We start from the raw sequence: 13,300 nt of genomic DNA, 5'->3' as shown, positions 1-13,300 counted from the left end.
GGCACAGGAATGGAGCACCATCCCTATGCCATGAAGGCTGTCAGAAGTGCACAGTGTGAAGATTGCTTGGAGATGCACTGCGCATGTCCAAGCAATCTTCCTGCAATCTGGTGACCCGGATGTTGTCATGACGACATCGGGTCGTCATGGCAACACCCGGGAAGCCTTTGCAGACTGCGATGGAAGCCGGAAGAGGAGGTGAGTATCGCCGATCACCTCCCCTTGCCCCCGCAATGCCGCGATCGACTTTGATCGACTTCGATCGCAGCATCTCGGGGGTTAATGTGCTGGGAGCGGTGCAGGACCGCTCCCTGCACATAGTACCGGGTGTCAGCTGTGACAATCAGCTGACACCCGGCGGCGATCGCGCCCGCACAGCCTGTGTGCGCGCGCGATCGCGATGACGTACTAATACGGGTCTGGCTCTTAAGTCCCAGGGCACAGACGCGTATTAGTACGTCAGATGTTATTAAGGGGTTAATATTTTTGGAAGTTGGAGTGGGTTTTTTTTAGATTTGGTTATCTTAGGAGGATATCTGTTTGTGCAGGTAACTATTACTGTGCAGAATTATTAGGCAACTTAATAAAAACCAAATATAATCCCATCTCACTTGTTTATTTTCACCAGGTAAACCAATATCAGTGCACAAAATTTAGAAATAAACATTTCTGACATGCAAAAACAAAAACAAAAAAATTTGTGGTCAGTATAGCCACCTTTCTTTATGATGACACTCAACAGCCTTCCATCCATAGATTCTGTCAGTTGCTTGATCTGTTTTCGATCAACATTGCGTGCAGCAGCCACCACGGCCTCCCAGACACTGTTCCCAGAGGTGTACTGTTTTCCCTCCCTGTAGATCTCATATTTTATGATGGACCACAGGTTCTCTATGGGGTTCAGATCAGGTGAACAAGGGGGCCATGTCATTATTTTTTCTTCTTTTAGACCTTTACTGGTCAGCCACGCTGTGGAGTAGTTGGATGCATGTGATGGAGCATTGTCCTGCATGAAAATCATGTTTTTCTTGAACGATACCAACTTCTTCCTGTACCACTGCTTAAAGAAGTTGTCTTCCAGAAACTGGCAGTAGGTCTGGGAGTTGAGCTTCACTCCATCCTCAACCCGAAAAGGTCCCACAAGTTCATCTTTGATGATACCAGCCCATACCAGTACCCCACCTCCACCTTGCTGGCGTCTGAGTCGGAGTGGAGCTCTCTGCCCTTTATTGATCCAGCCTCTGGCCCATCCATCTGGCCCATCAAGAGTCACTCTCATTTCATCAGTCCATAAAACCTTTGAAAAATCAGTCTTAAGATATTTCTTGGCCCATTCTTGACGTTTTATCTTATGTTTCTTGTTCAAAGGTGGTCATTTTTCAACCTTCCTTACCTTGGCCATGTCCCTGAGTATCGCACACCTTGTGCTTTTTGATACTCCAGCAACGTTGCAGCTCTGATATATGGAAAAACTGGTGGCAAATGGCATCTTGGCAGATTCACGCTTGATTTTCCTCAATTCATTGGCAGTTATTTTGCGCCTTTTTTGGCCAACACGCTTCTTGCGAACCTGTTAGCTATTTGCCATGAAACGCTTGATTGTTCGGTGATCACGCTTCAAAAGTTTGGAAATTTCTAGACTGCTGCATCCCTCTGCAAGACATCTCACAATTTTGGACTTTTCAGAGCTTGTCAAATCTCTCTTCTGACTCATTTTGCCAAAGGAAAGTAAGTTGCCTAATAATTAAGCACACCTTATATAGGGTGTTGATGTCATTAGACAACACCCCTCCTCATTACAGAGATGCATATCACCAGATTTACTTAATTGGGAGTTGGCTCTCAAGCCTATGCAGCTTGGAGTAGGACAACATGTATAAAAAGTATCGAAGTGATCAAAATATGCATTTGCCTAATAATTCTGCACGCAGTGTAATGTTTTATTTTTATTTTTCACCATTGTATTCTTTTTTTTACTATTGATGCTGCATTTGCAGCATCGTAACTTGGTCACACTATATAAATCCATGCTGGTTGCATGTATTCATATATACTGTGTTCCAAATTATTATGCAAATAATATTTTCTCAGATTTTCCCAAATTACCTATATGAATTGCAGTCATTGTAATTTTCCAGTCAAATAACTATTAGAGTACAATTGAAAGGTTTTTGTACAAACTGCCTATGATAACAGTATATTTTTAAAAAAATAAAAAACTCAAACTGCACTCAAAATGCATGTTCCAAATTATTATGCACAGCAGAGTTTTCAACCTTTTCATTTTAATAAAGAACAAAAAAATGGTCATTTTTGAAATTATAAGCATTAGCAGGTTATTACAAACTGAAATCAAACAGTTTTCAACTCAAAACTTTATTCTAGGTGATGTTACATTTGCACATAGGACCCCTTGTTCGAAAGGAGCTTCTGAACTCCATTGAATTTGTCAGGTTTTGGATGTTTCTGCTTTAATTGTTTTGCATGAGGACAGAATACCCTCCCAGAGCTGTTGCTTAGATGTGAACTGCCTCCCGCCATCATAGACACTCCTTTTGATGATGCTCCAGAGGTTCTCAATGGGGTTGAGGTCAGGGGAGCATGGGTGCCACACCATAAGTTTGTCCACTTTTATGCCCATAGCAGCCAGAGATGCAGATGTGTTATGTGCAGCATGAGACAGGTCATTATCATGCATGAAATGATCTTGATGGTCCAGATGGATGGAGTGGAGGATGGCTGGTTGATGGACACCCCTTGCAAACACGGCTACGGCGCTAACAAGGAGGAGGTGGAGTAATGTTTTGGGCTGGAATCATGGGAAGAGAGATTGTCGGCCCTTTTAGGATCCCTGAAGGGGTAAAGATGAACTCCATAATGTATGTTGAGTTTCTCAAACAGCACTTCCTTCCATGGTTCAAGAAGAAGAACCGTGCATTCCGCAGCAAGATCATTTTCATGCATGATAATGCCCCGTCTTATGCTGCACATAACACATCTGCATCTCTGGCTGCTATGGGCATAAAAGGGGACAAACTTATGGTGTGGCACCCATGCTCCCCTGACCTCAACCCCATTGAGAACCTCTGGAGCATCATCAAAAGGAGTGTCTATGATGGCGGGAGGCAGTTCACATCTAAGCAACAGCTCTGGGAGGGTATTCTGTCCTCATGCAAAACAATTAAAGCAGAAACCATCCAAAACCTGACAAATTCAATGGACAAGAGAGTTCAGAAGCTCCTTTCGAACAAGGGGTCCTATGTGCAAATGTAACATCACCTACAATAAAGTTTTGAGTTGAAAACTGTTTGATTTCAGTTTGTAATAACCTGCTAATGCTTATAATTTCAAAATGACCATTTTTTTTGTTCTTTATTAAAATGAAAAGGTTGAAAACTCTGCTGTGCATAATAATTTGGAACATGCATTTTGAGTGCAGTTTGAGTTTTTTTTTTTAAATATACTGTTATCATAGGCAGTTTATACAAAAAAACTTTCAATTGCACTCTAATAGTTATTTGACTGGAAAATTACAATGACTGCAATTCATATAGGTAATTTGGGAAAATCTGAGAAAATATTATTTGCATAATAATTTGGAACACAGTGTAGTGTGACCAAGTTGTCAAGCATTTTTCCATGTGATGCTAAAATCGCTTGGAAAAGTGCTTGATAATCCGCATGCGGAAATGCAAGTGAAGAACGCTTCACATCCGCATGTCCCTGGCAGGAAAAACGCATGTACAATCCGCATGCGTTTTTCCTGCCAGGGAGATACAGAAAAAATCAGCAGCATTTCTGCTTCGCGGGCACTTAGCCTTAGGCTATGTGCCCACGATGCAGAAATGAAGCAGAAAATTTCTGCTGCATTTCTGCATCTCCCTGGCAGAAAAAACGCATGCAGATTGTGCATGCGTTTTTCCTGCAGAATACATGCGGATTCACATGCGTATCCACATGCGTTAACGCATGTGTTTCCGCATGCGGACTGACAAGCACTTTCCAGGCGATAGCATCACTTGGAAAATGCTTGACAACTAGATCACACTGTATAAATCCATGCAAACGGCATGGATTTATACAGTGTGACCGTAAAAATAAAAAAAATAAAAGCTATACTTACCTCCGATGCCCCGGCGTGTGCTGTCGCGCTCCTTCCTGGTTCCTTCCTGGCTTGCCGGCATCTCGCGAGACAGCCTGCGGTCACATGACTGCGACGTCATCTCAGGTCCTGGAAGGAGAAGCGCTGCAGGGGCCGCCGGACAGGTGAATATAAACTTTATTTATTATTTTATTCTTTTTTTTACAGGTACAATGGTACCCAGGTCTGGATGAGAGTCTTCTCTCCTCCAGAACTGGGTACCATCCGCACATTGAATCGCATATTATCTGCGTGTACAAATGTACAGACACGGATTCTATGCGTCTCAATGCAAGTCAATGGCGGCGCTTCCGCTGCGCTTCCGCAAAATTAATGAACATGCTGCGGATTTATGAGCGCTGCAGAAACGCTGTGGAAAAATCCGCAGCATGTGCATTGACATTGCAGAATGCCATTGGGGACCATGGGGTGCGGATTACCATGTGTTTTTGATGCGTTTCCAGTGCGGAAATTCCGCAGCGGAAACGCATGAAAAACGCATCGTGTGCACGCAGCCTCAGACAGCAGTGACTGGAGCTATCTCTCTTTGCTGCTGCACGGCCGCACTATCAGTATTTGGTCAGTATTCGGTCAGTATTTTTTCTCAGCAGTGGGAGCCAAAACCAGGTGAAGAACAATCAGAGAAAAGGTATAATAGAAACAAGTCACCAATTCTGCATTTATCACCCACTCCTGGTTTTGGCTCCCACTCCTGAGAAAAAATACTGACCAAATACTGATAGTGAGGCCATGGCCTTACAGCAACTCCCAGCTGGATAACACAGCTGCCCTCTGCTGTGTGTGATGTGGGCTCAACTACTGAGCTCTCTCCACACATGCAGACCCCAGAGTGTACATAGTTGCGTCATGGGGTTATCCAGGTGTTTAAAGCACTTTCTCTACTTTTCAAGGACAACTATATATATTTTGTGTCTTAAAGGATCCACGAACATTGCTGAGGTTTCCAGTGCCGTATTCTAGTGAATGATAAAACACCCCATAATGTCAGTCTTGATATGTTTTGACATTGGCTGGAGCTTTTTTAATGACAATATGGAAATTGTGAAGATGTGATATTTTACATTGGCTCCTACACGGAATTTCCAAGGGATTATTTTAACATTATTGCCCTCTGTCCACAGTGGGAAGTTGTTTCTGCCTTCAGACAGGCACAGAGAAAGGTGAACTCTATGGCTATAGTGGTCGCAGGAATGAGAGTGCTGTTCCGAGACCATTCAGACATCATTGAAGACATGAATATTTACTTTGGTGGTATTGGCACAAGCACGGTTCAAGCAAACAAGGCGAGAGAAGCAGTCATTGGAAGGTTTGCAGTAATATTATTATGTGGTGCATTGCTATATAATTAATATGGGTCATACAGTCTAATTTAACCCTTTCATCTAACCAGGCAGTGGAATGAGGAGACACTGGGTGAAGCATGTAGATTTATTTTGGATGAGATTTCCCTTACACCCTCAGCTCCGGGAGGGAAGGTAGAATACAGAAGAACATTGACTGTTAGTTTTCTTTTCAAATTCTACCTCGAAGTGTTACAAGCTTTGAACTCAGAGGTGGGTTATGTTGTGTTAACCATATACTGTATCTGAAGAATGATCAACTAAAAGAATAATCATTTTTATTAATAATTTAGAAAATCCCTCAGTTAAAACCTACATGAAATGTTTAGGAACTTTACAGGAACTTTTCAATTTTGCATTATGTCCTAACACCAAGGATCAGTGCTGCAAGAGCTCAGATTTATATGTACTTATAAACTATTTGGTGCGAATAAATTCTCATGTCCTATTCCACTTTCCACAGTGGTTTATGGCTACATGTTGGGAGTGGGAGAAACACCTCTTACCTGACGGCATCCGCGTCTCTTCTTATTATTAGGCAGCCTGTCACGATACCACATATGCATCATGCCTCAAGGATGACGTCACGCCATGCTGACTAATCAAAAGAAAAGCCAGGGATGACGGAAAGTAAAAGGTGGTTCTCCACTAGCGTCCACAGACCACTGTCGTTGCCAATACTCTGGGACATGCAAATTGATTCACACCAACGCTAATATTAATATATACTTATATATTAAATATATACAGGGTGGGCCATTTACATAGTTACATAGTTTATAAGGCCGAAAAAAGACAAACGTCCATCCAGTTCAGCCTATTTCTTGTGCACTGCAGCTATTCTGCAGCGTTGATCCAGGGGAAGGCAAAAAACAAAACAAAAACATAGGTGTATCCATTTATATGGATACACCTAAATTAAATGGGAATGATTGGTGATATCAACTTCCTGTTTGTGGCACATTAGTATATGGGAGGGAGAAAACTTTTCCAGATGGGTGGTGACCATGGCGGCCATTTTGAAGTTGGCCATTTTGGATCCAACTTTATTTTTTTCAATGGGAAGAGAGTCATGTGACACATCAAACTTATTGAGAATGGTGTGCTTGGTTTTAACGTAACTTTATTCTTTCATGAGTTTTTTACAAGTTTATGACCACTTATAAAATGTGTTCAAAGTGCTGCCCATTGTGTTGGATTGTGAATGCAACCCTCTTCTCCCACTCTTGACACACTGATAGCAACACCGCAGAAGAAATGCTAGCACAGGCTTCCAGTATCCGTTGTTTCAGATGCTGCACATCTCGTATCTTGATGGTATGGTGTGGTATATGGGGTAGAAAGATAGTGGGGCCATTCTTCATCAATGGAAACCTCAATGCCACTGGATATCTGAAATTGCTACATGATGATGTGCTACCCTCTTTATGCACTGAAGATGGCACGTTCCCTGAGTTTTTCCAACAAGATGGTGCACCAGCACATTATGGGTGTCAGGTCCAAGCATTCCTACATGAACAGTTTCCTGGAAAGTGGATTGGTCGTCGTGGGCCAGTTGAATGGCCACCAAGGTCTCCCGATCTGACCTCCTTAGACTTTTATCTTTGGGGTCATCTGAAGGCAATTGTCTATGCTGTGAAGATACGAGATGTGCAGCATCTGAAACAACGGATACTGGAAGCCTGTGCTAGCATTTCTTCTGCGGTGTTGCCAGGGCCGGCGTCAGCACCCGGCATACCCGGGCAAGTGCCGGGGCCCTGGAAAATCAGAGGGGCCCACCGCCCACTCACTGTCGGGGCCCACCGCCCACTCACTGTCGGGGCCCTGGCCGCTTCCTCGGCACCTGTTCAGTGACGCAGGCGCTGCTTGATTGCCAGCACTTCAGACATGGCCGCGCACAGTGTGCTGTGTCTGCTAGTAATGACACGGCAGGATCGTTGGCACTGCACCTTTAATTGTGCTTGTGTGTCGCCCCTGCCACGTCATTACTAGCAGACACAGCCGCACAGCGCGCGGCCATGTCTGGGGGAGTGCCGGCAATCAAACACCGTTGGAGGTCCTGCACAGATGGGGGGGAGCGGCCCGAACCCGACCGCAAGTGGGCCCCTCTGATGTTCCAGGGCCATGAAGTCTGTGACACGCCGGGGACAGGTGAGTGAGGCTTCCCCAATCCCCATATTAAAAATATTTGTAATGGGTCTGTGTGAGTGCATGTATGTGAATGTCAGTGTGTATGACTGTGTATATATATTTGTCTGTTTTATATATGTTTTCAAGAATTTGTGTAAAAATGTGTGTATGTCTGTATGTGTACATATCTGTGTACCATGTGTGCGTGCATGTGTCTGCGTACCGTGTGTGCGTGCATGTGTCTGCGTACCGTGTGTGCGTGCATGTGTCTGCGTACCGTGTGTGCGTGCATGTGTCTGCGTACCGTGTGTGCGTGCATGTGTCTGCGTACCGTGTATGCGTGCATGTGTGTGCATGCATGTGTGTGCGTGCACATGTCTGCGTGCATGTGTGTGCGTGCGCATGTCTGCGTACCGTGTGTGCGTGCGCATGTCTGCATATGTGAAGGATGAGGTGGCAGGCTGCGCCCTGTGTACTATATATATATTTCTCCGCCGTATCTGTGCATCATGAATCGTGTATGTGTAAAAGGGGCCCACAGAGACTCTTTCGCCCGGGGCCCAGAAAAACCTGGAGCCGGCCCTGGGTGTTGCTATCAGTGTGTCAAGAGTGGGAGAAGAGGGTTGCATTGACAATCCATCACAATGGGCCGCACTTTGAACACATTTTATAAGTGGTCATAAACTTGTAAAAAACTCATGAAAGAATAAAGTTACGTTAAAACCAAGAACACCATTGTTTTTCTTATGAAAGTCTCAATAAGTTTGTGTCACATGACCCTCTTCCCATTGAAAAAAATAAAGTTGGATCCAAAATGGCCGACTTCAAAATGGCCGCCATGGTCACTCACCACCCATCTGTAAAAGCTTTCCCCCTCCCATATACTAATGTGCCACAAACAAGAAGTTGATATCACCAACCATTCCCATTTAATTTAGGTGTATCCATATAAATGGCCCACCCTATATATTTACCAGAATTTCCTTTATCCTATGGTAGTATGCAAAGATCATAAAGGTGCCACATTAATTCATTTGACCAATAATATAAACCTCACATTGCTTCTTCCTTGTATTTACCAATTCATTTACAAGTCAAAATTGTTGTACTACTTTTTATGCCTGTAGATTGATAACAGCATAGCTTCTGAGACACAGATCCAAATTTGATTGCATTCAATTTTACAGTAATAAGTTTTGAATAATAACTTTTTGGCTGCCTGCATCTATTATTTGGGGCATTTACTGCATATGTATTTATACAGGTTTCATTGTCATTAAAAGGGTCAGAGGCGGACATATCATTGGTGCAACCTATGCAGCATGGGCCCAAGGGGCAAGGGGGCCCATTTACACCTCCAAAGCAGGTGGAATTGTGCATTATGAGATGCTATTGTACTACAAAGAGCCCATATATTGTTCTTGCACACGGACCCTTTTCTCTCTGTGTCTGCTAGTGAAAAGGGTTATATCAAAAGACAATTCTCGCTCATACAGTCCTGCTTATCGTTATAGGCACCCATGAAGTTTACATACATAATGTGGAATATCTCCTGAAAAAAATGAATCAAGTGAAACTGTTTTTTTGTATAGAGCCCTCGTGTTAAATACAAAAGAGCAAATGATAAACGATCATTTAAAACAAAAAACAATAGGAGGGAAAAATAGAAAAACCTAAAGCTTGCTGTGTCACTAGTATTGGCACCCTTTACATTAATTTAGTATGGAAACACATTTTGACTTGTCGGTGGTAAATTACAAAAGAGATTCTCCTGTGATTAATTGTTGGTGCCCATGTGACATGAATTAGCCAATGAATGATGACTTCAGTGTTTTAAAATGCCACATGGTAGGCCCTGTTCCTTTGTCACAATGGTGAAGACAAAGGAGCTGTCTGAGGACATCAGAACTGCTATTATTAGCAAACACAAGACTTCCAAAGGGTATAAAGCCATCTCCAAAGACCTTGGTATCCTAGTTTCAAAAGTGCGCAATGTTATTAAGAAGTTTGCCAAGCATGGAACCGTCAAGAACCTCCCTGGACGTGGGGGAAAGAGGAAAGTTGACAAGAGACGTCTTCGAAAGGTTGGTGCGAATGGTGGAAAAAACACCACGTCAAACATCCAAAGATGTGAAGGCCAACCTGGAAGAGTCTGGGGTCATGGTTTCAACGACTACCATATGCCGCACACTAAACAAAGCAGAGCTTTATGGGCGAAGGCCAAGGAAGAAACCATTGCTGAAGAAAAGACATAAAAAGGAACGATTGATCTTTGCCAAAAAGTACATTGACAAATCACAATCCTTCTGGGAAAATGTTTTTGTGGACAGATGAAACAAAAATAGAGCTTTTTGGCAATGCAAAGCAACAGTTTGTTTACAGACGGCGCAATGAAGCTTATAAGGAAAAGAACTCCTTACTAAAAGTTAAGCATAGTGCAGGAAACATGAAAGCAGAGAATTATCAAGAGATTTTGCAGCGAAATGTCCTTACCAGTGTAAGAAAACTTGGTTTGAGTCGAAGATCATGGGCCCTCCAGCAAGACAATGACCCAAAGCACACATCCAAAAGTACACAGGAATGGGTGAAAAAGAAAAATGGACTGTTTTAAAATGGCCAGCAATGAGTCCTGACCTCAATCCCATTGAAAATCTTTGGGGTGAGCTAAAATCTGCCACTGGGAAAAAGAACCCTGCAAACATTGAAGAGCTTGAACAAACTGCAAAGGAAGAGTGGGAGAAAATTCCAGCCGAGAAGTGCAAGAAGCTTATAGATGGCTACAAGAAACGTTTAGAGGCCGTCAGCAATGCCAAAGGGTGTGCAACCAAGTATTAATTAGGGGTGCCTTTATTGCTGCACATGCTGTTTATTCTGTTTTTTCTTTGAAATTGCAACATGGAAGTTGAAAAACAATGTTTTATTGTTGTATTACTTTGGACCACTAATTAAAAAATCCTGAGGATATAACTTTGGTACATTTCCATTTATTTCTGAAGATATTGTACAGTCTATGAAAAAATTAAGGGGTACCAATAATGGTGAGCAACACTGTATGCCCTATTAGGTTACACAGGCGTCATAGAGTCCCATACTCGGGCACCTCATTCTATTTTATATGCCAGACTGGAGAACTACTCTGACAGCAGCACATGTACTTTGGGACTGGAACCATGGAAGGGACAACCCTAGAAAAATCAGCTGTTTGCTGGGAGTGTCAGAAGCGTGACCCTCAAAGATGTGCTGATCACCGCTGCACCCTCATTATAAAAAGCTCTAAAAGCTTGAGAAACTTGTAGGTAGCATTACTCAGAGAGGATCCCTTTCTGGTGACAGATCTATTTAAAGAAGAAGAACATATGCTATCTATTGGGGTAAATAGTTTACATTTTTCCACAAATTTTAATGTTTTTGTTGTATATTTTCCTTTAGTACCGTGTGAATGGGCACAACTCTCCTGTAGACGTAGCCCAGAGAAACAATGTAAAAAGTACGGTAATGCAGAATACGACACTAAAAAGTATGCAGAAATATCAGGTACGTTTTTCGATTAGGCATTCATTATGAGAGCTGATAAGGCATGATAAATTGGGACTAAAAGAATTAACTATTTAACTTAACCTTGCTTAGCACAACATGATATATGTTTGCAACTGTGCTAGGCTAAATACTAGCTAAGCATAAAACAATAGTAATAGATTTATATATATATATCAGTGGGTACGGAAAGTATTCAGACCCCTTTAAATTTTTCACTCTTAGTTTCATTGCAGCCATTTGGTAAATTCTAAAAAGTTCATTTTGTTTCTCATCAAAGTACACTCTGCACCCCATCTTGATTGACAAATAAACAGAAATGTAGACATTTTTGCAAATTTATTAAAAAGAAAAACTGAAATATCACATGGTCATAAGTATTCAGACCCTTTGCTCAGTATTGAGTAGAAGCACCCTTTTGAGCTAGTACAGCCATGAGTCTTCTTGGGAATGATGCAACAAGTTTTTCACACCTGGATTTGGGGATCCTCTGCCATTCTTCCTTGCAGATGCTCTCCAGCTCCGTCAGGTTGGATGGTGAATGTTGGTGGACAGCCATTTTCAGGTCTCTCCAGAGATGCTCAATTGGGTTTAGGTCAGGGCTCTGGCTAGGCCAGTCAAGAATGGTCACAGAGTTGTTCTGAGTCCACTTCTTTGTTATTTTCGCTGTGTGCTTAGGGCCATTCTCTTGTTGGAAGGTGAACCTTTGGCCAAGTCTGAGGTCCAGAGCTCTCTGGAAGAGGTTTTCATCCAGGATATCTCTGTACTTGGTTGCATTCATGTTTCCTTTAATTGCAAATAGTCGTCATGTCCCTGCTGCTGAAAAACACCCCCATAGCATGATTCTGCCACCACCATGTTTCATTGTTGGGATTGAATTGGGCAGGTGATGAGCAGTGCCTGGTTTTCTCCACACATACCACTTAGAATTATCACCAAAAAGTTCTATCTTCATCTCATCAGACCAGAGAAACTTATTTCTCATAGTCTGGGAGTCCTTCATGTGTTTTTGAGCAAACTGTATGCGGGCTTTCATATGTCTTGCACTGAGGAGAGGCTTCCGTCGGGCCACTCTGCCGTAAAGGCCCGACTGGTGGAGGGCTGCAGTGATAGTTGACTTTGTGGAACTTTCTCCCTACTGCATCTCTGGAGCTCAGTCACAGTGATCTTGGGGTCCTTCTTTACCTCTCTCACCAAGGCTCTTCTCCCACGATTGCTCAGTTTGGCTAGACGGCCAGGTCTAGGAAGACTTCTGGTTGTCCCAAACTTCTTCTATTTAAGGATTATGGAGGCCTCTGTGCTCTTAGGAGCCTTGAGTAATGCAGAAATTCTTTTAGAACCTTGGCCAGATCTGTGAATTGCCACAATTCTGTCTCTGAGCTCCTTGAGCAGTTCCTTTGAGCTCATGATTCTCATTTGGTCTGACATGCACTGTGAGCTGTGAGGTCTTATATAGACAGGTGTGTGCCTTTCCAAATCAAGTCCTATCCGTTTAATTAAACACAGCTGGACTCCAGTGAAGGAGTAGAACCATCTCAAGGAGGATCACAAGGAAATGGACATCATGTGACTTAAATATGAGTGTCTGAGCAAAGGGTCTGAATACTCATGACCATGTGATATTTCAGTTTTTCTTTTTTAATAAATTTGCAAAAATTTCTACATTTCTGTTTTATTTTTTTCAGTCAAGAAGGGGTGCAGAGTGTACTTTAATGAGAAAAAAAAATGAACTTTTTAGAATTTACCAAATGGCTGCAATGAAACAAAGAGTGAAAAATTTAAAGGGGTCTGAATACTTTCCGTACCCACTGTATATACTTTATTTGTTAGATTTAGAGTAGGACTATTTTAGGTCACTGCAATCTGAAGTTTGCATACAGTACAGACCAAAAGTTTGGACACACCTTCTCATTTAAAGATTTTTCTGTATTTTCATGACTATGGGGTGAGCTGGACCGCAGAGTGAAGGCAAAAGGGCCATTAAGTGCTAAGCATCTTTGGGAACTCCTTCAAGATTGTTGGAAGACCATTTCCGGTGACTACCTCTTGAAGCTCATCAAGAAAATGCCATGAGTGTGCAAAGCAGTCATCAAAGCAAAAGGTGGCTACTTTGAAGAACCTAGAATATAAGTTG

At 42.6% G+C, this 13,300-nt stretch overlaps 1 protein-coding gene across 1 annotated transcript in view; it reads left to right on the top strand.

Annotated features, from left to right (window-relative positions):
- The window catches only part of LOC141161552 (aldehyde oxidase 1-like), a 536,896-nt gene that overhangs the window by 407,748 nt on the left and 115,848 nt on the right, over positions 1–13,300 (top strand). The window contains exons 14-16 of the mRNA XM_073646509.1: positions 5,284–5,468; positions 5,553–5,715; positions 11,062–11,166. Coding sequence (XP_073502610.1) covers positions 5,284–5,468; positions 5,553–5,715; positions 11,062–11,166 — 453 coding nt within the window. The remainder of the gene's footprint in view (positions 1–5,283; positions 5,469–5,552; positions 5,716–11,061; positions 11,167–13,300) is intronic.

Source organism: Phyllobates terribilis, unplaced genomic scaffold, assembly GCF_046119375.1.
Source record: "Phyllobates terribilis strain yellow unplaced genomic scaffold, ASM4611937v1 Scaffold_9__5_contigs__length_417890890, whole genome shotgun sequence".
NCBI classification, from domain to species: domain Eukaryota; kingdom Metazoa; phylum Chordata; class Amphibia; order Anura; family Dendrobatidae; genus Phyllobates; species Phyllobates terribilis.
Note: the sequence above shows the minus strand (reverse complement) of the source record. Positions and strands in the feature narration are given on the sequence as shown.